At 36.2% G+C, this 21,925-nt stretch overlaps 6 protein-coding genes and 1 long non-coding RNA gene across 11 annotated transcripts in view; 5 read left to right on the plus strand and 2 right to left on the minus strand.

Annotated features, from left to right (window-relative positions):
• The window catches only part of LOC111478534, a 12,287-nt gene extending 7,327 nt beyond the window's left edge, over positions 1–4,960 (minus strand). Inside the window, exons 1-4 of the mRNA XM_023122829.1 lie at positions 4,655–4,960; positions 4,433–4,566; positions 811–954; positions 220–350 (exon numbers count right to left, since the gene is read on the minus strand). Coding sequence (XP_022978597.1) covers positions 220–350; positions 811–954; positions 4,433–4,566; positions 4,655–4,664 — 419 coding nt within the window. The 5' untranslated portion in view covers positions 4,665–4,960. The remainder of the gene's footprint in view (positions 1–219; positions 351–810; positions 955–4,432; positions 4,567–4,654) is intronic.
• A 320-nt stretch (positions 4,961–5,280) lies between these two features.
• On the plus strand, positions 5,281–7,166 carry LOC111478755 (pentatricopeptide repeat-containing protein At5g66520-like). The gene has a single exon (XM_023123194.1). The coding sequence runs from the start codon at positions 5,307–5,309 to the stop codon at positions 6,615–6,617; it is 1,311 nt and encodes a 436-aa protein (XP_022978962.1). The 5' UTR covers positions 5,281–5,306; the 3' UTR covers positions 6,618–7,166.
• A 755-nt stretch (positions 7,167–7,921) lies between these two features.
• LOC111478756 (peptidyl-prolyl cis-trans isomerase FKBP13, chloroplastic) lies at positions 7,922–9,318 on the plus strand. Of its 2 annotated transcripts, none has more exons than XM_023123195.1 (5): positions 7,922–8,394; positions 8,567–8,659; positions 8,749–8,809; positions 8,918–9,020; positions 9,152–9,318. In XM_023123195.1, the coding sequence occupies exons 1-5, from the start codon at positions 8,038–8,040 to the stop codon at positions 9,189–9,191; spliced, it is 654 nt and encodes a 217-aa protein (XP_022978963.1). In that variant the 5' UTR covers positions 7,922–8,037; the 3' UTR covers positions 9,192–9,318. The 2 variants fall into 2 exon arrangements, with proteins under 2 accessions (XP_022978963.1, XP_022978964.1); XM_023123196.1 differs by having other exon boundaries at positions 7,925–8,394; positions 8,918–8,986.
• A 762-nt stretch (positions 9,319–10,080) lies between these two features.
• On the plus strand, positions 10,081–12,527 carry LOC111478758. The gene is made up of 2 exons (XM_023123199.1): positions 10,081–10,432; positions 12,074–12,527. The coding sequence occupies exons 1-2, from the start codon at positions 10,210–10,212 to the stop codon at positions 12,211–12,213; spliced, it is 363 nt and encodes a 120-aa protein (XP_022978967.1). The 5' UTR covers positions 10,081–10,209; the 3' UTR covers positions 12,214–12,527.
• A 1,316-nt stretch (positions 12,528–13,843) lies between these two features.
• On the plus strand, positions 13,844–18,979 carry LOC111478753 (vacuolar-sorting receptor 6-like). The gene is made up of 13 exons (XM_023123186.1): positions 13,844–14,475; positions 15,235–15,927; positions 16,057–16,145; positions 16,289–16,358; positions 16,453–16,536; positions 16,654–16,730; positions 17,035–17,116; positions 17,346–17,428; positions 17,543–17,606; positions 17,932–18,060; positions 18,192–18,295; positions 18,412–18,529; positions 18,616–18,979. Exons 1-12 carry the CDS (start codon positions 14,178–14,180, stop codon positions 18,523–18,525), a joined length of 1,887 nt encoding a protein of 628 aa, XP_022978954.1. The 5' UTR covers positions 13,844–14,177; the 3' UTR covers positions 18,526–18,529; positions 18,616–18,979.
• A 290-nt stretch (positions 18,980–19,269) lies between these two features.
• LOC111478759 lies at positions 19,270–20,266 on the minus strand. Of its 3 annotated transcripts, none has more exons than XR_002717545.1 (2): positions 19,966–20,266; positions 19,270–19,584 (listed from the first exon to the last, which is right to left on the minus strand). It is a non-coding gene; the product is annotated as an uncharacterized LOC111478759 (long non-coding RNA). The 3 variants fall into 3 exon arrangements; XR_002717544.1 differs by having other exon boundaries at positions 19,842–20,266; XR_002717543.1 differs by having other exon boundaries at positions 19,736–20,266.
• Positions 20,267–20,409: 143 nt separating this feature from the next.
• On the plus strand, positions 20,410–21,357 carry LOC111478757 (protein PHLOEM PROTEIN 2-LIKE A9-like). 2 transcript variants are annotated; one of them, XM_023123197.1, is made up of 3 exons: positions 20,410–20,529; positions 20,656–20,753; positions 20,864–21,357. In XM_023123197.1, the coding sequence occupies exons 1-3, from the start codon at positions 20,503–20,505 to the stop codon at positions 21,213–21,215; spliced, it is 477 nt and encodes a 158-aa protein (XP_022978965.1). In that variant the 5' UTR covers positions 20,410–20,502; the 3' UTR covers positions 21,216–21,357. The 2 variants fall into 2 exon arrangements, with proteins under 2 accessions (XP_022978965.1, XP_022978966.1); XM_023123198.1 differs by having other exon boundaries at positions 20,410–20,511.
• The last annotated feature ends 568 nt before the right edge of the window (positions 21,358–21,925 follow it).

A 21,925-nucleotide genomic window follows, 5' to 3' on the forward strand; every position in this document is an offset into this window, starting at 1 on the left:
AAAAAAAAAAAAAAAAAAAACCCAACCCAACCCAACAAAAAATGCCTTGCACTGTTTTACACATAACTTTACTCAAAGCTAACCAAATGGTCCGGACATACACAAACAAAACTAATCTGAATTGATTACCATTTAATAAAAAACTGGATTTAAAGATTAAACTCTCTTGCATTGTCTAAGCACAAATGCATTCACACAGTAGAGAAACTCCATAAATACCTCAAGGAGCCACTTATATTGCCCGTCAATAGAACAGTAGATTCCATTTGACCCTCCAGGGTGTGCACATTAATAGGTATTTCTTGCAAAGCACTATCCCCCATTCTATCAGTTCCTCGGTACTTCCAAACCTGCATAGAATATCTTGTTCAACTTATTATAATAAAGAAACAGAAAAATATTCTGCTATGTAGAATATACATTAAAAATTCCTGAAGGATATCATTGGTTTGGCAAAACAATGAAAAACGACATGATGATTGCTTAGAAGATATTTAAAGAATAAAACCAAATGGAGTTTTACATCTTCTGAAGGGTCTTTAATGGAAACAAAACAATCACTATCTTACACTGATTTAGTTATTTACCATAGCCCAAACCTATCAGTTCATCAAAAGTAGAAGGAAAATGATGTCCAAAGCTAAGAGCTTCCTCATAACGCTTAGATTACCCTTCTTTCTTATGTGGTTTCCACCACGAACATCAATAAAATAATTCAACTAATATATTAAGGCCTAATTCGACATTCCATTTAAGTGAAATTGGAACAAGTGCTCTCAAGTTTAGGACGATCGTTGATAAGGAACATACCACAGGTTTGGATGCCAGTAAATTTTGGAATTTTTCCTTGAAGTTCCACTTTCCTTTACTGGAAGCAATAACATCACCATACAACTCCCTGGCTTGAATCAGCTTCACGGCTCTTAAATCTGCCTTCGAACATGAATCGACTATCTGTAGGTGAAAAGTTGTTTTTTAATGTATTGATATCAAGTACCTAATTATGATAAAATAATTTCTAAAGTGAGGCCAAAACTATCACATGACAGAACCGAGGACTATCATGAAACATTAGCTTACCAACTAAGAAAAATGCAATAGTCCTCGAAGTATACAACCTAAGGAAGTGAAAACAATAGCATAGTAATTGCAATCCATCTAAACTTTATATAATCTATAACATATCAAAAAGTGACCGAGGAGAAGAAAGTTTTAATAACCTGTTTTGCCTTCACTTCAATATGTTATTCTACTTTTACTATCCAATAAATATTTTAACAATTTTAAATTTAGTTTGTAATTACATATTTTAAATTTAATTTATTCATTCTTAAAAACAAGAGGAATTTTAATTATTCACTTTTAAATTTGTGAAGTTGCTTTCAATTAAAAAAATAGTTAATAATATTAATTATTTTTGTAGTGTATTTCAACTTTAAAACATTTAATAGACTTTTATATGGCTTCTTTTATTATTAACATTTTTTTTAAATGCTGTAGTTTTATCTTCTTACATAAAAAGATAATTTCAAAAATTATTTTTTGAACCCAAAGTTAAAAAAACTTCCAGCAAATTATATTTGAAAAACCAAGCTTTAATTGAAAAGAAAAGAAAGAATACAAAATAAAAGGCCAACTGGCACACACACACCCAAAAAAAAAAAAAAAAAATCAAACTAAAGGACCCACCCAACTAATTTTACAAAAGGGGACTTCAATCAACAAAAATAAGACCTAACGTGTAATGATAAAGGTTCTTGAAAACCAACGCCCACATACAAGTGTTAAACCTAGCAAATGACCAAGCCTCCTCTAAAATCTCTTCAAATCCCTAAAAGTTCTGTTACTCCCTTCAAGCCAAATGACCCAAGCGGAGCGCAAAGAAGCCAACCTACCACAGAATCTGGACCTTATCACGAAACAACGAAGGAAAAAGAACCTTCTCCACCATAGAGCAGGAGTCGACGATCCTAGCTATGCAATATCAAACATCTAGATATAGAGAGAGAGACTATCCCATATAGAACAAACAAATGTTAAGAGATAGATATGATTTAGGTCCTTCAACACACAAAAAAACTAGACTATTTACCCTCCCAAGCAAGTCCTGCAACCAAAAAAATTAACCTTCTTTGAAAATTTAATGTTCCACAACAAGAGCAGCTAGAAGGGAAGATTGCTCAAAATTATTAATCAAGAGCTACAAGAAAATCTCAGAAGGTCAAGGGCCAAGATTTGAAGATCTTTTTCCCTAGGAGCGACCCAGCAAAGAAAGGCAATCAAACACATTTTTTGATTACCTATCAAACACAGGGTGACAGAAGCCAAGAGAAAATGATGAAAAACTACCTGAAAAAGGAATAATGGAAGTTACTAATGTTTAAAACGCTTAAGGCAGACTTGAGACTTTTTCTCATCTAGAGGCAAGGCATAAGCCTCAAGCCAGTATAAGGCGTAAGCCTCATTTTAAATAGGTAAAATTGTAAGAAAAAACATTTTAAAAAAAATATGGAAAATTAACAAAAAGTAGTTAGAATAAAATATTGGAAACAAGAATACTTTTTTTTTTTTTTTTTTGTGAGTTAAGGGAGTTGGTTCACATTATTAAATCAAAATTCCAAGGCATAAGCACAGGCATAAGCACAGGCGTAAGCGTTGAGACACCTCAAGGCCGCCTTGAACAATTTTTAAAATATTGGAAGCCACATAAATGAACTTCTTAGAGAACAGATGATGAAGACAAAGAAACCTACAAAGATGTATGTCACTCTATCAAGTGTCTTCCCAAAAAGAAGTTTCAGAATCTTTTTTTTAATTCACTCTCCTATGTAAAACAGGTCAAACAAACACCTTAACCTTGGTCGGAACTTTAACAAGATAAAGAGAGGAAAACACAGAGGCAGCTGGTGTAGGAAAAGGGATACACAAAGCACAGGCATAAGAAAGAAATAGTTAGTTAAGTTAATATATTCAAGATAAGCTATCCTTACCTATCCGAAAACCCTCGATCACGCCCTTATCTATCTGCCTCAAAATTTTTATGCTAAGAATATCCACAACCAACCAGAAGAGAAAGGGAGAAAGGGGGTCTCTTATCTAAAAGCCAAAACGCTACCTCTTGATCTACCACTGATACGAATGAAAAAGTTCATAATCTTGATGCAATTCTAAATCAAAAATCTCCCCTTAAAACTAAAAACCTTCTTCCAGAGCACCTTATCAAGGATGTCCCAATCTAAATCCATAAGCCTTTTCAAAATAGATTTTGAAGGCAAACCCTTCCTTTGCTCCTCAATAGCCACATTAGTGATAAGAACTAGATCAATTGGATCCATAATTTTCCTACCAATAAAGGCCACTGAAGAATAAAAAAATTGCACCAAGGAAAACCTTCATAATCTACTATTTGCATAAACCTCACCAATTATTTTGTATGAACACGTTACCATGTCAATGGGTCTGAACTCCTTCACTTTTCTCCCTCTCTCCTTCTTGTTGTTTATTTATTTATTTATTTATTTATTTTTTCTTCGCTTTTAGGCTGTATTTCTTTTGTGGTTAGTCTATACCTTCTCTCCTTTTTGGGAATGATACAAACAAAGGATTCCCTCAAAGAAGCATCCAGGATCCCTCTCTTCTAAAATTATTTTGTTATAAATGTCTCACAAAACTCCTTACAGACATTCCAAAGGTCCTCCTCAATACCACCCCAATTATCCTAGAAGAAAGCCCGTAAAACCATTTGGACCAGGTATTTTTTTCTCTCTCAAAACCAAAGACCACCTCTCTTTCAGAAGAGAAAGAAGCTTCCAACTCCTCCATGTTTCAGTTTGAAAGGGAACACCAATCTAAACCTTCCCAAAAAGGTCTCACACTGAGAAAAAACGGCTTTAGTCGTCCCCAATTATTACCTTGCCCTCATACGTCAAGATTTGAAGGTTGTTGTTCATTAGTTTTGTTTGAGAAGATGAGAGAAAGAAATGGCCAAAAGGAGAGAGGAAAAAATGGAGAATGGTTTGTGGAAACATGGAACTTCATTGATAAGAAGAAAATACAAAATAAATAAATAAATAAAAATAAGTGCCAAATAATGAGCTTTTGAAAATATTATTTTAAAGCCCAGGTCTGCCCCCAAAAGCTTGAACAGTTTTTTCTTTTTTTTCTTTCTAAAAGCGCTCCAAGAGGAAACTGACTCGACCCAGATTTAAGTCAGCACTACGAACCCTAGTCCAGCCCTAATCCTCGAGAGAACATCCACGACTACTAAGCAACCTCAAAATTCAGGGCCTAGAGTGATAGAGAAGTCAGATACCGTGTTTAATAAAACAACTAAGCACGGAAATTTTGTGGGAAGCAGAATACGCATTGAAAAGCATAAATCCTAAACAGAAAAGGTGAAATTGGTAGTATCCAGAGATAGAGTAATACACACCGGGGTGGGCTTAGAAGCTCGTTTGTGATGAGGGGCTGAAGAAGAGGAGGAGGAAGTGCGAGAAGAACCAGGAATTGGGCCTTTGAGAGGGAAATACCTGTTCTTCTGGACATCATAGTAATAACCAGGGAGCTCTGCACGGAAGTATAGAAAGCAAAATTTGACATTGATGAGAGATTGAAAGGAAGGAAATAGAATGAGAGCTGAAAGCAAAAGTGGAACCTGGTGGCATGACTATTGAGAAAGTGGTGGTGGAAGCAGCGTGGCGAAGTATGAGTTGCAGTGGAAGAGTATTGAAGCGATGGACTTTCGAAGCGGATGTTCAGAAGTGCAGAGAATTAGATGTTCCGATCCCGACTATCGCTGGGCGTGCCTGCAAAATATCGGATCAATTTTAGAAATACGAATCATAATTTATAATGGAATGGATTGTTTTTTCGTATTAGGAAAAGTAATGCAAGATTTGATATGCCAAAATCTTTTCTACTTGATTCAAAAATAAATAAATAAATTTTATCTCCAACAAAAACGGTTAAACCTTCCTCAACGGTCAAATTATCAACAAGAAAAAAAACAAATAAATAAATAAAACTCCAGAGTTAAATTTTGAAGTTTATTTAAAAGCTTTTGTAGTTAAATTAATAGATGAATGAACTTGTATTTCTTATATGATGTTTATAATAATAAATCAAAACATACATGGAAAAGTAAATTTAAAGTTTTCCTTTCATGTTTAGGGTTCAAGTTCTCCTGAATTTTTTCCTGTTCATGTTTATATTTTTAAAATTATATATATATATATATATATATATAGCAGAGCAGATATTTGCAATTCCCCATATGGTCAACGGACGAGGCCGAGACGACGCAAGTTATGCTCTTAAGTCGCTCCTCTCACTTGCTCAATCCTGCTCGCCGTCAATTTGCTTTGTCCGCCAAAGGCTTCAACTCTTGGGCTTTACGCATCCGAAATGCTCCCTCCCTTAATAAAGCTCTTGCTATCTACTCCCAGATGCACCGCCAATCCGTTCCTCACGACAGCTTCTCAATTCTGTTTGTGCTCAAAGCCTGCGCTCGTTCCAATAACCTCTCCATTCTTCACCATCTTCATGCCCATATTACTAAACTTGGTTTCACTACCCATGTCTTTGTCGCTACATCCCTACTCTATGCGTACGTCCTGAACTCCTTTGAACTTGCTTGTTTGTTGTTCGATGAAATGCCCCACAAAAACACTGTTACCTGGAACACTATGATTTTCGGGTATTCCAAGACAGGGGATGTAGACAGAGCTCGCCAGCTATTTGATCTGATGCCATCAAGAGACTTGGCATCTTGGTCCGCCACGATTGCTGCATACGTTAACAACCGCAATTACAGGGGTGGTTTGCTTCTTTTCCAAGATATGATAGTTATTGGAATAACTCCTGACCAGATGGCGGTAGGTTCAATCTTAAAAGGGTGTGCTTATATGGGCTCTTTAGGATTGTTAGCTGGCAAATCAGTTCATGGTTTTGTGGTCAAGAATAGGTGGGAACTAAACCTGGAACTTGGTACAGTTTTGGTTGATATGTACGCCAAGTGTGGATTTTTTAAGTACGCTTGCCAGGTATTTCATTTGATGTCTGAAAAGAACGTCAGGACCTGGACTGCTCTGATATGTGGATTGGCAAAGCATGGCTACTGCAAGGAGGCGTTGGATTTATTTGAGATGATGAGGAATGAATGTGTGGAACCGAATGAATTGACTTTCACTGGGATTTTAAGTGCTTGTGTTCATGCCGGATTTGTTCAAGAAGGCCGCAAATACTTCAACATGATTGAAGAATATGGCTTAGAAACAAGGATTCAACATTATGGTTGCATGGTTGATCTGCTGGGTAGGTCGGGGTTGTTGGAGGAAGCTTATGGGGTTATTAATAATATGAGACTCGAACCTAATATCATTGTGTGGAGCTCTCTTTTGTCGGCCTGTAAGCAACATAAAAGCTTTGACATGGCTGAGAGAGTTATTGAGCAGATACTGGACAAGTCAGAACCCGAGAATCATGGTGGAGTTTACTCTCTTATATCTGATTTGTATGTTCTAGAGGAAAAGTGGGATGATGCAGAAAAGATAAGGAATTTACTGAACCAAAATGTGCGGAAGGTTAGGGCGTATAGCCTTATCAGAAGTGGATTGTAGCTGCCTATAATTGCATCACTCCTTTTCGAATTAGAATAGTAATTGATATGGTCAACTTTACAATTACTCTCACTGGTGTTTTGTAATCTGCTTCCTTGCAAATTTTCCTGAGGAGCAACTGTAGAGGAAATAAATCTGTAGTCTGCAATGGTGCATAGCTTCTCAAATGCCAGCTCTTGCCAATTTTACATGGACAAAAGAGCGTGATCTTATCTTGGGCGCGGACCTCAATTAGTACAATATTGGGGGATGATTGCTGACTGATGGTTATTGCTAAGCGGGAGCGCTTACCTTTCTGGTCATGGCTTGATCTGCTGCTCTCTTGCCCATTCGAGATTGACATGCTAATGTGAGTTTGCCAAAGGTTCTTGGTGGAACCAGAGCTTCGCCTCCCTACATGTCTGTTCTGTTTGATCGATTATTTTCTCTACCATAGCAAACCTTGGCTTGTTTTGTTTGTATTTATGTCATTGGTAAATTTGGCCAAATGATAGAAATTTGATGTCCCTTGAGATCTCGAGCTGTCAGGTTTAATTAACTTGTTTGCCATGCTCCAATTTGTTGGAAGTAAATAATAGCTTTGGGCAGCTCACAGGGAAAACGGAAATGAGCTGAAAAAGAAGAACAACTGTTGAGATAGATTTAAACTAATTAAGATATGACTCAAATATTCAAACTATCACTATTTTAGGAGATTGTTAGTAAATTTGAATTTATCTAAATTTTCATGATTTATTTCTGGTCCTATAAATACTGGAATTGTATAACCCTATAAACATCAAGTTAGACAATAATAAAGCACAGTAGTTTTCATAGATTCTATCTTTTCATCTCTCTTTCACTATTCCTTCTTCCAACTTCTTCCAACCACAACAAACTTCTTCCAACAACAACAAGAAAGGCTAAACTAATTAGAAAACTACTTCCAGGAAGAGACCAAAAGAATCTCATTGGTCGTGGGAGAACTCCCTATAATTTCATTAATTCATAATTAGGCCTGCTTCGTTTAGCTTTACTTGCAGGCACGAACTACCCTTTTCCATCTATATGTCGATCCGTGAGTAACTAAAACCGGAGTTGCCCAGCTGATGATAATTCCGGTTAGATGTAAATAGCCGTAGATACATTAGAAAATCCATAAACTCTAGCTACGCACCGAGAACTACAGGTTGTAGTTGGGCCGAGCATAAATGAACGAAAACCACCACAAATTCTTAGAAGTGGACTCAAAGTGGCCCAAGGTTGGCCGCAACAAAACAGGCCCGCTTGATGGTGCGTTGCCCAATGTCATGCTTCCCACACTGAATACGATTACCTTCTATCCATCGTCGCGCAACAAGGCAATGAGCGGTGCGCAGGTGGAGGCTAATCCTGTTTTGATCTATCTTCTTCTGAAACTAGAGAGCAGTGTTTGTTGGATATGAGCTCGCTGACAATTTCATTTAGGGCTGCCACTCCCAGAACGCTCAGCTCCAACAACATTTCACCTGATAAATGTCTAACGACGAAACAAGTCTCCAAATTTACCTACACCCGTACCCCAAAAATCTCTTCTTCTCTTCAAGAACTGGAAATGAAGGAGAGCCCAGCTTCATTCGGCAGAAGAGGAGCAATTGGTTGTGGATTCCTACTCGGCCTTGCCAGCTTTCTCCTACAACCATTGCCTGCAACTGCTGAAGCCACACCATGTGAATTCACAACAGCTCCGTCGGGCCTTGCATTTTGCGATAAAGTTGTCGGGACAGGCCCTGAGGCTGAGAAAGGACAGCTAATCAAGGTATGCCTTCAATCACTCGTACCCCTTTGTTCTCTACCATAGATTCAATGATTTGAAATTATACTTGATAAATCTGAAATAATGTGAAGAGTGGGCTCATATAGAATTGATGTTGTATTGTTGTATTGTGGTATTGTATACCCGTGTGAAGTGAGAAATTGGTGATTGGTAGGCACATTATGTTGGAAAACTAGAGAGCGGAAAGGTGTTTGATAGCAGCTACAATCGGGGGAAGCCGTTAACCTTTCGAGTTGGGGTTGGTGAGGTATATATGTATTTATATATATTTTAAGAAACATGGGAAGGAGAGAGTGGATATTAATTAATTGAGAGAAGTAAAGTAAAAATGTGCAGGTTATAAAAGGTTGGGATGAAGGTATTCTTGGGGGCGATGGAGTTCCAGCAATGCTTCCGGGTACGTTTTCCACATAAACTGGAAATTTTGTTAAGCCTATGGAACTGGAATGGTGTTAATTAAAACATCAATTTCGTTGACACTTATTGGTTCGTGGGATTTGTGAAGGAGGGAAGCGGGTTCTAAAGCTTCCTCCACAACTTGGGTATGGCGCGAGAGGTGCTGGATGCAGAGGAGGTAGGATGAAATTTCTGGTTGTTTTCGTGTACTGGTAAAGGGGGTTATGAATCAATTACTTTTAATTAATTGGATAATCATAGTTAATAATCTTAATGCTGTAGTTGAGAATAGGGAAAGGAGTTTGTAGTTGAAAGTGGTGTTTTGGTTTGATTGCGTATGCAGGGTCTTGTATCATTCCTCCCAACTCAGTCCTCTTATTTGATGTGGAGTTCATTGGGAAGGCATGACATCATCGTCCATCCTGGTTCCTTTCGCATCTTCGAATTTTTATTACATTTTTTATTTACTTAGAATTACAATTACAAACTCCTCATACTTGGTTTGGTGCCTTTTCTCGGCCTGTTGTCAACTATACACTTGTTAATTAATTCCAAGGGTTGTTTGGTTGCCACTGTTTTTTGGTTGATGAAGTTTCAAATGCGACATACATGGTCATTACTTATTGATTATATTTATTTACCATTGGACTCTGAGTTGGCAAAATTGAGATCACATTTCTTGCCCACTCTTTCCCCCTCCTTTTTCTCCTTCTAGATTGAACCAGGCCCCTTCTAGATCCTATTTCCTCCTTCCATTTCCATCATTCTCTCAACTTGATAATTCCTCCACCACCGGCAGTGAAGAAATGAGGAAAGATAATGAAAAAAGAACATATAACAAGATTTGAGTAGGCAAAGGATGGAAGCAAAAGGACACGATAGTCGATCGCGAATGGGTTGGTGGGACTGTGTTTTCTCACCTATGGTGAGAGAGACAGGGTAGCAACATCTAAGGAGAAGGGAGAAGGGAGAAGGGAGAAAGAAAATGATTGGGGGAAGAAGAATATGGCATCTCATTCTACCACCTCCTATTCCTGTCGTAACAAAATAAAAACCTATACTACTAATTCATTGGTATAGTGGATATTGAAATCATTATCTACATTCATAATTTTTTTAAGCATTAATACAATTTTTTATTTGCAAAAACACACTTAACTATTTACATTACTATTTTTACTCCAAAATTCAAATACTCATATTTATTTTATTAAAACAAATACTACTTTCCTTTTTATTCTATGAAATAATTATAAAATCCGATTTTTAATACTTGAAACAAACATTAAGAGAGAGGAGGTCCTTATAACCCTACATTCGCCCAAACCCCTAAACTTGGTCGGCCACGCGATCGAAGCAACCTCAGACTCAGAGCGAAGAAACTCGTCGGGGAGAAGAAAGATGGCGAAATCCATGAGATCGAAGAGAGAGAAGAGACTGCGGGCCATCCGGAGAGACATGGTTGACCCTTTTTACGACAAGAAAGACGCAGCGAAGCTTGCTGCTCAAGAGGCTGCCCTTGCTGCCCCTAAGCTTCCCGTGCGTCCATCTCCTTTCACTTCCAATATTTCTACTATGGACGTCGCATCAGCCTCTGCTTCTACTAACGCCGACTCTGCCATGGGTATCCCCTTTGTTCCTTCTATTACTTGCACACCTTTCTTTTTGCTCCTCTATGTTCATTCTTTAGGTTTTTGGATTTCATTGTTGTGGTTTTTCATCTCATTATATGAAAATTCTTTCATCCTTGCCCTCTTTTGCTTTGTTCACTCAACCCATGATGAATATCGTAACCGAAGTCATTCTATCATCCAAATGCACAATCTTTGTACGGTTAAAAGAGGGGTAAGAGGGAGGGAGACATAGAGAGACAACCCTCGAATAAATTCCAAGCAATTCACAGCCCCCACTTTTGTGGCCTGATATGTTGAGGCTTTGCTTCCATCCACTTCGTGGGCTAGTCTACATTTTTAGCTCTAAAACTTGATTTTGAAAAAAAGAACAATTCATCGTAGTTTTAATTATGAATGAATAAGAGTATTTACACACAGGCGGCCTCTAAGAAGATTACAACTAATCTTAAAATCACGAGGTTAACAGAGTCACTGAACTAAACAGAAAGCTAGCAACTGAAATAACAGATTAAATATACATATAGTTAACAGGAGTCAGGATGTCACAGTCGTATTTTCCACAATTAGCTCGGATAGAGAAAATAGAGGGGTAATATGGAAGGATAGTTGGCCAACTTCAATATACAATTGTTATGTTTCCTTTCTTATGGAGGTCAAAATGTTTTTGTGAAAGTTCGTTTGTGACAGTCTAGACTTGGTTTTCTCTGTTTTCAACTCATATTTTATGCTATAGGTGTTGATGAATACAACTTCTTTTTAATGATGTTTTAGCCATATAGCTGTTCAATTCTTTCAAGTGTCGAGTTACTTATTTCCCGTAATTATTATTTCACCATCTATGTTTTGTCTGCGACGTTAATTTATGTGACAGTTGAATTAAAATGGTTTTAAAGCTTTCCCGATCAGAAATATCCAAGTTTGTTCGTCAAACAACTTCTGAGGGAAAGTTACCATATGTTGTTCCTATCCCATATCCAGCGTCACAAGACATCCCGAATGAACAAAAAAAGTATTTCCTGCTAAGGGGCTATGTCTGTTTTTTAGCCTTCTCTCTTTCTGATTGTGATCCTACTGTTTTTTTTTTTTTTTTTTTTTTAAATGAAAATGTCATGTGCCATTCTAAGCGTTATTCCTGGTGTTCTATTGTGCTTTCCTACGTGCTTGTATCTGAGAGATTAGCTTATGATTTTAAAATTTTAGAAGAGGTATGTTGCTGTCAGTCCTAATGCGGAGCTCTTCATTGAGTCTTTAGTGTGATTTGCACAAGGTCTTCTTTACTCCAACGATGGCTCCTTCAAAAAATGGTAAACCTTTAACAGTTGTTGAAACTATCGTCTGAACTTTTAGTTGGGCATTTTTAAGGAATATAAGGAAGTTTCCTTTTTCTTGGAGTTCATCATGGGGTGGGGAATTTGAACCTTTTGTTGAAGGTACACAATTTATGGCAGTTGAGCAGTGCTCACTTAACAGTGGAATTGTAATACAACCCAGCTTCATTACATCACGTACAAGTTCTGTTCTCATTTGTGGTGGTGCAGATGTATTTATTAGCATTGGGCCTTTCTATGTATGGTTTGAATTATTTGAGAATAGATGTGTGGAAGGTGTTAATTTCTTTGTTTGTGTTGCAGATGTGGAGATGAATGAATATGGTGAAAGCACGACACTGAAGGCTGTAGGTGGAATTGGGAAGAAATCGAAAAGAAAATTCAAGGTTGGCAAGGCCAAGCGCCGGGGTAAGTGCAAGATCAAGAGGAACCGCCACATTTAAACCCTGAGAGATGAATCGGGTACATTTTTCCCCAGTGGCCAGTATAGATAGATATTCTATTGGAATAGTACTATATTATGTTATTTCAGTTCATTTGTCACGCTATAATTTTTGGAATAGGCTGTCTTGAAGATATATCGTATTTGACCCAATGCATAGATAGAGTAATATAAGTATAGCAAGTAGTTGAAATTGGGAGGATGGGTTTTTGTGAAAGAAGACGAACTGTGATGATAATTTATTTATTTTATTATGATTTAATAGGATAGGATAAAAAAGCATTATCCAAAAGAGTAGGGTGATTTGGATGAGTAGCTCCTTATCTTTATTTTTTCTTCAACCCAAAGTCTCAACTTTGGGGTGGAAGCGAGATAGATGGTCAAATTCTCCCTCCCTTTACGTTTTCGTCTTCCTGAATCCCAAATCCCACCTCTGAAACACACGACGATTATGTTTCTGCAATCAAGAGTAAGCAATGCAATAGGAGAGAGACTAATTTCTCTCTCTTTTTTTAATAAAAATATATGGTATTCAAGTTTTAATGTGGTCAACATAGAAATACCTACTTGGCAAGTATTATTCTTTGGTAACCCACTCATTTATTTTTTCTCTTTTCGGAAGATAAAAATTTGTATCCAAAGCATAAGCATTCCATGTACCAACTTTTAAAAACTACATATGCCTAATTGTGTTTTCTTATTCAATTTATTCGCTTACTTGACTCTGCAATCGTTGCATCATACAATGTAAATATTTTAAATGTTCTCAATTAACATGTCTTAAAATATGATTAAAAATTCACATTATTTCTTTATTAATAAACTTTAACAACTTTTCTTTTCAGCATCACTTCATTGAAAATTTTTAAACATTGAAGTTGAAATTGAAAATACAAAAACTAAAATTAGTATAGTCTTCCGTTTACTGGGTCAAAATAAATAAAATTATTTTTAAAATAGATTTTTTGCAGTATGTGGGGGTCATCAAGAATTTAAAGGTTTGAATCTATTTGCTATTAAATCGTTATAATAATAACAACAACAATAATATATTGTTTTCAGTATATTCATTTATATATAACCATCCATTTTGATTCTATATAACAAGCTTTGGGTTGCAATAATACAACTCTACCTATTACACTTTAATCTTTAATACAAAAAAACGACATGAAAATATAATTTTAGTTTTAAACGGGGTATGAAATTCAGATTCAAACTCAAAATTTATTATAAAAATACACCAACTTTTATGCTGTATTTAACCCATTAAATTTATGGTATGTAGTGGAAATTGGTATGCATATACACATATTTAACTTATTTAAAGAAGTAAATTTAAAATAAATAAATAGGATAAATTAATACTAACACCACTTGTCACTCTTATATTTAAAAAATTAATTTGGTTTTAAATTCCATTTTGATTTCAATATTTTAGATCTAAACTTATTTCAAAATTTAAAATTTTGAAATATTTATTTTAATTTAATATTTTTGTTTTAACAAATTAGTGAGTATTTATTGTAGCATATTAACATGAACCTGATATGATGAAATTAATATTAAATTGCAAAAAACGATATAGGCATTGCTATTTTATAACAATTAATATATATATATATATATATTGGCAGTGATGAAATCATAACGTTTCCTTGAAGTCTACTTAGTTAGAGGAAGAAGTTGCCCCAAATAGAAGCAAACAAACCAAGTCTTCCTTCTTCTTCTCTTGTATTGTTGATCCTTCCCACCATTCTCTCTCACTTCTGAACCAACTCCCTCTTCTCTCTCCACTTCTATTATCTATTCAGTTGGTTGCCTTGTCCCGTTCTTCGTCTTCTTCTTTTTCGTCTTCTTCTTCTTCTTCTTCTTCTTCTTCTTCTTCTTCTTCTTCTTCTTCTTCTTCTTTTTCTTCTTCTTCCAATCCGATCTCCATTCCATTCCCCTTGCTTCTTCTGCACCATGCCTCTTCTCACCTTTCTCCTTGCGCTCCTAATCCCACTTCATCTTCATCTTCATCTCCATGTCCACGCCCGTTTCGTCGTCGAGAAGAGCAGCGTCTCCGTTCTCTCTCCCACCTCTCTCAAGTCCAAGCATGACGCTGCCATAGCCAACTTTGGGATTCCCGATTACGGCGGATTCATAGTCGGCTCTGTTTTCTATCCTCAGAAAGGCACTTTCGGCTGTCTTCCCTTCGACGGCGATAAGCCTTTTAAATCCAAGACCTCTCGCCCCATCATCCTTCTCCTCGATCGTGGAGGTATCTCTTTTTTTTCTTCCTTTTCTCATTCTATGCATTTATCATGCTAAACTCGGAAACCAAAATCTACTCACCTTCTCTTATTAATGCCGTTGAATCGCCTTTTTCCTTTTTTAGCGAAACCGCGATTTCAACTCTTTTGTATTCGTTTTCTTTTCCCAACTATAATCTTAATAGGAATCCGGGTTTAAATTTGAATTCTTAATTTTTGAATTCCTTTACACTTGTGTCATCCACTAAGAAACAAACTGAAATAGACGAGAATCTAATATCAACAAAACGGGATCCAGAATCTTTTTTCTCGATTAAATCGAATGCATCTGCCTAGCAATGATGTTTCCAACGAAATCTGGCTATTTTGTTTTACGCCTCTTGTTGACTTTATTATCCAGATGCCGGGTATGATACCTTTTACTTTCCTCCTGATTCTTACTTACGATCCATAGATCATTTCTAGGGCCTCGAAACTTTTGACTTTGAATCTTCAAATTATTGTTATTACTCTGTTCTCTTTTTCTTTTTTCTCAAGGCTTATGGCTCCATTTGTTTGACTTTTTTTTTCATTAAAAAAAACCCTTCTCCCTCTTGGACATTTAAGTTGTATTATCAAAATCAAGCACAAACTCAATGACAACTCACATCAAATATGCTGCATCCCACTCTCAATTTTCTGTGTCTGATTTTTTGATTGGAGAGTTCTCAAAGGAATGGTTTGTTCTGATTTCAACTTCTTGGTTTCTTTCTGACCATTCAATTCAGATTGCTACTTTGCCTTGAAAGTATGGAATGCTCAACAGGCTGGAGCAGCTGTAGTTTTAGTAATGGATAGTATTGAGGAGTCTCTAATAACGATGGATTCACCTGAAGACAGCACCGAAGCAGATAGTTATATTGAAAAAATCCAAATTCCGTCTGCTTTCATAGAGAAATCCCTCGGCACAAGCCTAAAAGAAGCAGTGAGGAATGGCGAAGATGTTATCATCAGATTAGACTGGAGAGAGTCGGTTCCCCATCCCGATAACCGAGTGGAGTATGAATTTTGGACTAACAGCAATGATGAATGTGGCAGTCGATGTAATGAGCAAATGAATTTTGTCAAAAGTTTTAAGGGACACGCTCAGATTCTGGAGAAGGGAGGTTACACCCAGTTCACACCACACTACATCACTTGGTATTGCCCTGAGGCCTTCAGATTTAGCAGCCAATGCAAGTCCCAGTGCATTAACCGTGGCAGGTATTGTGCGCCAGACCCAGAGCAAGATTTTGGAGTTGGGTATGAAGGCAAAGACGTTGTCTATGAAAATCTCAGACAACTTTGTGTGCATCGAGTTTCCAATGAGACCAATCGCTCCTGGGTTTGGTGGGATTTCGTTACAGATTTTCATGTTAGATGCTCCATGAAGGACAAGAGATACAGCAAGCAATGTGCTGAGGATGTCTTGAAGTCTCTCAGTACGTAATCTACTTTCAAATCTTAATTGACTTGAATCCTGATCTCAAGTTTGTCACGATTATCAATGAAATTATTAAGAAGAAACACACCTAAGCAACTCCTGATTAACTGTATGCTGACTGATGCAGATCTTCCAGTTGACAAGATTAATGAATGCATGGGCGATCCTGAAGCTGATGTGGAGAATAAAGTGCTAAAGGTTGAGCAAGAAATGCAGGTAACCATAATGTTTTTTACCTTACTTGTCTTTAAACAGCCTTTGTATTTTATAATAGCAAATAATCCCGGAGTTTCGAACACTGATATTCTGTACTGCTTCAGTATAAATAATTGCTAATAGACTCACAAACCTGATTTCAGATTGGCAATGGGGCTCGTGGTGATGTTACAATCTTACCCACATTAGTGATTAATGAGGTTCAGTATCGAGGTTCGCTATCTAGTGGTTGGCCAGTTGTTTTAATTTATATGTGATCTATATGAAGATTTTGAATTTTTTTTCTTTGAACCATTTGGGCTTGAAGGGAAACTGGACAGAACTGCTGTGCTGAAGGCTATCTGTTCAGGATTTAAGGAAACCGAGGAGCCTCCTATTTGCTTGACTTCAGGTTGATGCATCTAAATATTTATGCTCTATTCATTGTCCAAGATTTTGATGGTCATCAGCTTGAGATATTATTTTTTTTTTTCCCCTTCCAAATTTTTCTGATGTCACTCCTAATCAGATATTCAAACCGATGAATGCCTCGAAAGGAATGGTGGCTGTTGGCAGCTCACACAACAGAACATAACTGCATGCAAGGTTAAAAATGAACCTGTCTGTACATTTTAGGCTATCTTTCTAACTTTTTTCTACTTTCTATTTTTGCAAATTTGAATGTCCTTTAACAGTTTCTCACGTTTTTGAACTGAAAAGAGTATGAAAGACTATGAAAATCCCCAATTTCCTAAAACCTAAATAAAGATTATAAAAAAAACCAAGACAAGGAATATCTCAGTTTTCACATTTGCTTGCTTCACAAAAGAACGTTTATATATGGTTTAAAGTTCTGTTCAAAGGTGTACGGTTGCATCTTAAATTAATCATTAGTTATCGATTTGATCAGGACACATTTAGGGGACGAGTTTGTGAGTGCCCTGTCGTTAATGGTGTTCAGTATAAAGGAGATGGTTATACTTCGTGTGAAGGTAAACTAAACCTGTTATATTTTGTTGTTCACAAACTAAAATTCTCTCCCCAATTCATTGACACCAATAACATTTTGTGACTGGAGGGAGTAATTAGGTAACTGATGTTCTATTTATGTCATTTATTAATTGTTACTTTATTTTTAATAAAACGGCAAACTTTCGAGTTTTTTTATTTATTTTTTAAATCAAGTGATTTAATTATTTCATTTGCTGTTTATTTTAACAGCCTATGGACCTGCAAGGTGCACGATTAACAATGGTGGTTGCTGGTCAGAAACTAAAAATGGGTTAACTGCCACAGCTTGCTCAGTTCAGTGCTGTTTCCATCATAATTTATCAGATCTAGAAGCAATAGTGTGTGTTTTGTACTTACCACCATTATTTAACCTTACAATTTCATTCTTGTGTTTTTACGCAATGTAGAATTCAGATATAAGCGGTTGCAAGTGTCCATCTGGGTTCAGAGGGGATGGCCAAAATTGCGAAGGTTTGTCCTAAAACCACTAACTGCAAAGCTTCTTAATGAATTCGAGAGTGGTTTGGAGTGAGCGTTTAGAATGCTTTTTTTTTTTTTTTTTTTACTTTTTTTTAATTTTTAATTAATTAATTATATTTATTTATTTATTTATTTTGTCTATATAAATTTAGAAATAAATTGGTAAATACGCGTGTGGACAGATCCCTTTGACCTGCGCTCACGGTTTATTTATTTATTATAAATTTAAATTCTGTTTTTTAATTTTTAATTAATTAATTAATTTATTTATNTATTTATTTTTTTTTTTTTATGGACCATGCAATGCAAAAAGCAGATGTTGATGAATGTAAGGAGCGTCTTGCTTGTCAGTGTGATGGTTGTAGCTGCAAGAACAATTGGGGTGGATACGACTGCAAGTGTAGCGGTAACCAAGTATACATGAAGGACCAAGATATTTGTATCGGTAAGCATGCACCTACCGTCTTATATATCCATCCTAACTGAAAATGATGGAATCAAGATATAAGAATGAATGACCCTTGAACGTGATCTCTGTTGTTGACAATTCATTTCACATTGTTGTTACTTATTCAGAAAAAAGTGGTTCGAAAGTTGGATTGCTCCTCGTATTTCTGGTTCTGGCAGTTGTCGTTGGAGGGGGATTAGCCGGTTACATGTTCTACAAATATAGGCTGCGGGTATAACACTGACCACATTGTGCATTGTCTTGGGTTATTACCTATTACCTACCATTTAAAGGAATTTATTGTGTCCTAAGATAGCTAAACCTTATCCGATGCATTACTTTTGACAGTCTTACATGGATTCGGAGATCATGTCTATCATGTCGCAATACATGCCGCTAGACAGCCAGAACAAGGTTGAAGCCCACGTTGAATCTGAACCGCTGAGACAAGGCACAGTGTAACGAGGTAAGAAAGTAATAGTAATGAAAATTTGTACTTTTCCGGAACGAAATGAGTATTTGGTTGGGCTGGTTGGCTGGCTGTGGTTTCAGAACTGAGAAAAAGTAGTGGAGTAAATCTATCCAACAAGAACAAAGCAAGTGCAGAGAGGGAGGGCAGGATGAAGCATAAGCGACACAAAGTTAGATTGTGAATTCGGCTCTTTCTAATCATAATGATGGTACTGGTAGCTTGGCTTGTCCACTTAATTTACAGTTGGAAAATTTTTCTTCAGATTGTGTCTTTCTTTCTTGTACAAATACAGTTGCCGAGGATGTGAATGGTAGATTAATAAAACACGAAACTGAATGCGTTTATGAAGTCCAGAAGCTAGGAGTAAGCAGAGGGTTTATAATCGTAGATTTGTATGAAACATGATGAATAATGCATAATTTGGGTGATTTTTTTTTTTTTTTTTTTGAAGTGGCTTCCTATTCATAATAGATAATCCTTTTTTCTATTGGCTTCCTTTTCATAAAGGAAAAACAAGTTAAAAAATACTGTTTTGGGTTGTAATTTGTGTTTTCATTCCATTTTAATTTTATAAATGTATTTTTATACATCTTAATTTCTTTTAGCATTTAAATGAATTTAATATTTTTTTGCAGGAAGAAATGAATTTAATTTATAAACATTTATTAAATGGCATACTATTTAATATATTAGAGGTAAAACTAAGATAGTAAAAACATAAATAGTTTGATTAATAATGTGGACTAACATACATATTATTTATTAATTATGACCCAATAAACAACAATGTTGAGAGATTAAATATGCTTTAACCTAAAAGTAAAAGACCTCCCTCCCTCCATTTAGATGAGACAGTTTTCTTCACCATCATATTCAACCTACTTGGTTGTGCAGTGATTGCAGATGAGAGAGTTCATACATTTATGTGGCTAATACAAACATGGAATTTAGCAATGGGAGAACGAGCTCCAAAGGTGATACTCACTGACCGACCAAAATTCCTCTATTAAAGCAGTCATTGGGGCAGTTCTTCCTGGCTCATGTCACTACTATTTAAGAAAAGACTCCAATGTCAAAGATGAAACTATTACGACATGCAATGTCAAAGACATTGAAGATGGTCAGAATCATGTTGTTGAATGCAGTCTCATTTTTGGCTTAGATGATGAGGTGGAAAAATGATTAGGCACTTATTTTTACCGGAGGCTGTTTTTTCTTTAAGCTAAGCATTTGGATGTCTAAAATTGTGTCAAAATTGAAACAAAAGGAGATTGCAAAAAGATAGATAAGATAGATGGAAAGCCACAGAAAAGTAGGGGTAAAGCATCTGTTGTGTGGTATGTTGATTAAGTAAAGAAGGCGCGCATCTTGTAGTGGCAACTCAGGAATTTGCCATCCATCCAAATTTCTTCTTCATTCTATTCTATTACCTAATTCGTGTAGAAGCTTTTTATCGCCAACCGTCCATACAGAATTTGTTTCCCTCAGAATTTCTAGTATTGTTTACGCACAATTTGTAATATTCGCCGCTAACAAAACTTTCTAATTTATGTTCCATCCTTCAACAATTCTGCTACGTCTCAAAGAATACTCATCTTTTTCCTTTTTATTATTCTTTTCCTTTCTTTTGTCTTAGAAGTTCCTTTCGCTTTGATACCACACCATAATATTCTTTTTTCCAAACTTAACACAAACATTTTTTTCAAGGCGTATTCAAGATTTTAAAGATTAAATTTCTGAAGTGAAAGTGACATATTTATTCTGTATGAACATGAAAATGGGAATAAGTTTGAGATTTGGGGTTGCGTGATGCGCTTGAGTTGTGTTGGACAGAAAGAGATTTGGTTAAAACTTTAACGTTATATTCCTTTTGAACCACGTATATATGTGGAAGGAGCTGCTGCGTATGAGAAACTAAGAGTTGCACATCGGTACGCAGAAGAAAGAAACAAAACAAGCTACAAGCAATGAACAGGGTAAAGCTGTACCCAAAAGTAGGTTTTGTTTATTTTTTTCATTTTTGTCTGAAATTCTAATGTTTTTTTGCTATGGATGGATGAAGCAACATGTATCCATATAAAATATATGATATGGTATGATATGAAATGTTATGATGGCAGGTGAAAGGTGAACCAAATGAAGTAAAAATATCACCACGAGACCTAAATATAGTATGGGGCTCTGATGAGAATCAGTGGGAGATTAATCACGGAGAAGGGTAAGCAGCAATATTAATTAGAATTAGAATGAATATCGATTAGATGGGTAGAGAGAATGAAATGAAAGTGTGAAAGTGGAATGAATTAATTGAATGGTTGTGGTAGACAGATATGCATTAGCAAAGGAAGTGATGTGGTTTGAAGTAAAAGCGACATACAGAGGAGCAAAAGCAGGGAGAAAATATAAGGTTGGGTTCAATATCAGCTTAGATCATGATGCGCATGGATGGGAGGGCAGTCCAGTGTTCATGATGGCTACGGTTGGATTCTCAAGTGACTACAATTGGAAGAAGCTGTATATCAAAAAAGACCTTCAAAAGACAGACTTTCCCAACGATTACGAGATCGAAATTCCAGTCTCAGCCAGAGACACCACCCTGCAGTTTGGTCTTTATGAAATCTGGAATGGCAAATGGAAGAAAGGCTTGCGCATTCATCATGCTTTTGTTAACCAACTTTGATCCACCTCCCTCCCATCACATCTTTCTCTTTGTGTGGGCCATCTTTTCTTTTTCTCCACTCTCTCACCACTACACTTATGTATTACAATCTCAATAATCCACACAATCTCATTTAAACTCCAGCATTGGTTATGTTCTTCTATTACGCGTTCCATAATCCTCCTTGATGTAATCTTAATTTATCTCAAATGCTCTAATTTCATCCCTACCACCTGCGTGCCAACCATGAAAAAATTTGCATTTCAATCACATGTCAAGTGAAAACGCATAAGTTATTCAACCGACTCATACGAGATGCTATCAGCGGCGCCAAATACAGCAAAAACAATGACGATTCTATGGTCTTACATGTATCTTCTGTATACTAAACAGTTTTTTCCTTTTGCTATTCTTTCTATGGAACAGTTTCTTCTGTAACTGACCTTTTGTTTTCCTCTCTCCTAGCCTACCACACTCTTTTCAAGTGATCTTGAAAGGTAAGCTTCTGGAACTCGAAACCTTCCAAAATTTTGTTTCATTGTTGTTTGCATAGAAATGGAGATGATGCTGAAGAGGAGGAGATCTACCGTATTATATATTATGGGAAACTAAGAATGCCTGTAGCTAATTATTTGTTAATATTATTCTGTAAGCGCGAAAATATTTATGTATATCGATGCCTGTAACTAATTAAAAGTATATTGATGTACTTTTGAATTGTTCTCATTCAA

This window comes from Cucurbita maxima, unplaced genomic scaffold (assembly GCF_002738345.1).
Source record: "Cucurbita maxima cultivar Rimu unplaced genomic scaffold, Cmax_1.0 Cma_Scf00004, whole genome shotgun sequence".
Classification (NCBI taxonomy): domain Eukaryota; kingdom Viridiplantae; phylum Streptophyta; class Magnoliopsida; order Cucurbitales; family Cucurbitaceae; genus Cucurbita; species Cucurbita maxima.

Bases quoted from the DNA above. Each gene is read 5' to 3' on its own strand.
- LOC111478756 (XM_023123195.1), top strand. From the start codon at position 8,038: ATGAGCTCGCTGACAATTTCATTTAGGGCTGCCACTCCCAGAACGCTC. The intron at 8,395-8,566 runs GTATGCCTTCAA...GGTGATTGGTAG, and splicing joins AGAAAGGACAGCTAATCAAG to GCACATTATGTTGGAAAACT. The intron at 9,021-9,151 runs GTAAAGGGGGTT...TTGCGTATGCAG, and splicing joins CTGGTTGTTTTCGTGTACTG to GGTCTTGTATCATTCCTCCC.
- LOC111478755 (XM_023123194.1), top strand. From the start codon at position 5,307: ATGCTCTTAAGTCGCTCCTCTCACTTGCTCAATCCTGCTCGCCGTCAA.
- LOC111478758 (XM_023123199.1), top strand. From the start codon at position 10,210: ATGGCGAAATCCATGAGATCGAAGAGAGAGAAGAGACTGCGGGCCATC. The intron at 10,433-12,073 runs GTATCCCCTTTG...TTTGTGTTGCAG, and splicing joins TAACGCCGACTCTGCCATGG to ATGTGGAGATGAATGAATAT.
- LOC111478757 (XM_023123197.1), top strand. From the start codon at position 20,503: ATGAACAGGGTAAAGCTGTACCCAAAA. The intron at 20,530-20,655 runs GTAGGTTTTGTT...TTATGATGGCAG, and splicing joins GGGTAAAGCTGTACCCAAAA to GTGAAAGGTGAACCAAATGA. The intron at 20,754-20,863 runs GTAAGCAGCAAT...TGTGGTAGACAG, and splicing joins GAGATTAATCACGGAGAAGG to ATATGCATTAGCAAAGGAAG.
- LOC111478753 (XM_023123186.1), top strand. From the start codon at position 14,178: ATGCCTCTTCTCACCTTTCTCCTTGCGCTCCTAATCCCACTTCATCTT. The intron at 16,731-17,034 runs GTTAAAAATGAA...CGATTTGATCAG, and splicing joins AGAACATAACTGCATGCAAG to GACACATTTAGGGGACGAGT. The intron at 18,296-18,411 runs GTATAACACTGA...TACTTTTGACAG, and splicing joins TCTACAAATATAGGCTGCGG to TCTTACATGGATTCGGAGAT.